The sequence below is a fragment of the Eimeria tenella genome, genomic scaffold (assembly GCF_000499545.2).
Source record: "Eimeria tenella Houghton genomic scaffold, Eth_scaff1892, whole genome shotgun sequence".
In the NCBI taxonomy this organism is placed as follows: domain Eukaryota; phylum Apicomplexa; class Conoidasida; order Eucoccidiorida; family Eimeriidae; genus Eimeria; species Eimeria tenella.
The window spans coordinates 3,403-4,200 of NW_013541732.1; the positions used below are offsets into that span (position 1 = coordinate 3,403).

General features: G+C 62.3%; 1 protein-coding gene across 1 annotated transcript in view; it reads right to left on the reverse strand.

Moving 5' to 3' along the window:
- Positions 1–758, reverse strand: part of ETH_00042470 (endonuclease/exonuclease/phosphatase domain-containing protein, putative) — a gene marked incomplete at both ends in the record, with an annotated part of 2,841 nt that extends 2,083 nt beyond the window's left edge. The window contains one exon of the mRNA XM_013374012.1: positions 1–758. Coding sequence (XP_013229466.1) covers positions 1–758 — 758 coding nt within the window.
- Between the last annotated feature and the right edge of the window lie 40 nt (positions 759–798).

The window sequence follows — 798 nt, forward strand, 5'->3', positions numbered from 1 at the left end:
AGCAGCAAAGGCCTCATCTCAAACCCTTCCACAGGCACCATGGGGCCCTGTGGGGCCCCACACCAAGAGATGTGGCAGCGAACAATCGATACTGCTGCTGCTGCTGCTGCTGCTGCAGCAGCAGGAGCTGCTGCTGCTGCTGCTGCTGCAAGTGGCTTCTCAACGCCAGAGGCAGGGGCTTCTTCGCCTGCGCCTGCTTGTGGCGCTGCTGCTGCTGCTGCTGCTGCTGCTGCTGGTCTCCCTTGGCACTCTTCGGTGGAGGAATGCTCGTCTGCAGCAGCAGCAGCTGCTGCTGCTGCTGCTGCTTCTGGTCCCACTGCAGAAGCGCCATCTGCTGCTGCTGCTGCTGCTGCTGCTGGAGCTCCTTTCGGCCTAGATAAAAGTTCCTTGCTGCTGCTGTCGCCGCTGCTGTTGCTTCTGGTGTCGCTGCTGCTGCTGCTGCTGCTGCATCCCTCAGCGGGCATCATTCGTGCCTGAGGAGGCAGCGCCGCTTTTGCTGCTGCTGCTGCTGCTGCTGCTGCTGCTGCAGGGTGGGACAGCGTGGGGGCCCCTGGGGGGCTGCTGAAGGCGCTGGCGACGCCCGTGCTGCTGCTGGCGGTGGTGTTGCTGCAGCTGCTGCTGCTCCTTCTGCCGCTGCTGCTGCTGCTGTTGTGGGCTCTTGAGAGAGCAGTTTCTGCTGCTGCTGCTTTTGCTGCTGCTGCTGCTGCTGGCCGCTGTGGCTGCTTCGCAGCAGCTTCTCTGCAGCTAGGAAGATTCATTGGAGGAAAAAACAGCAAAGGGTAAAGCTAGCAGCAGCAG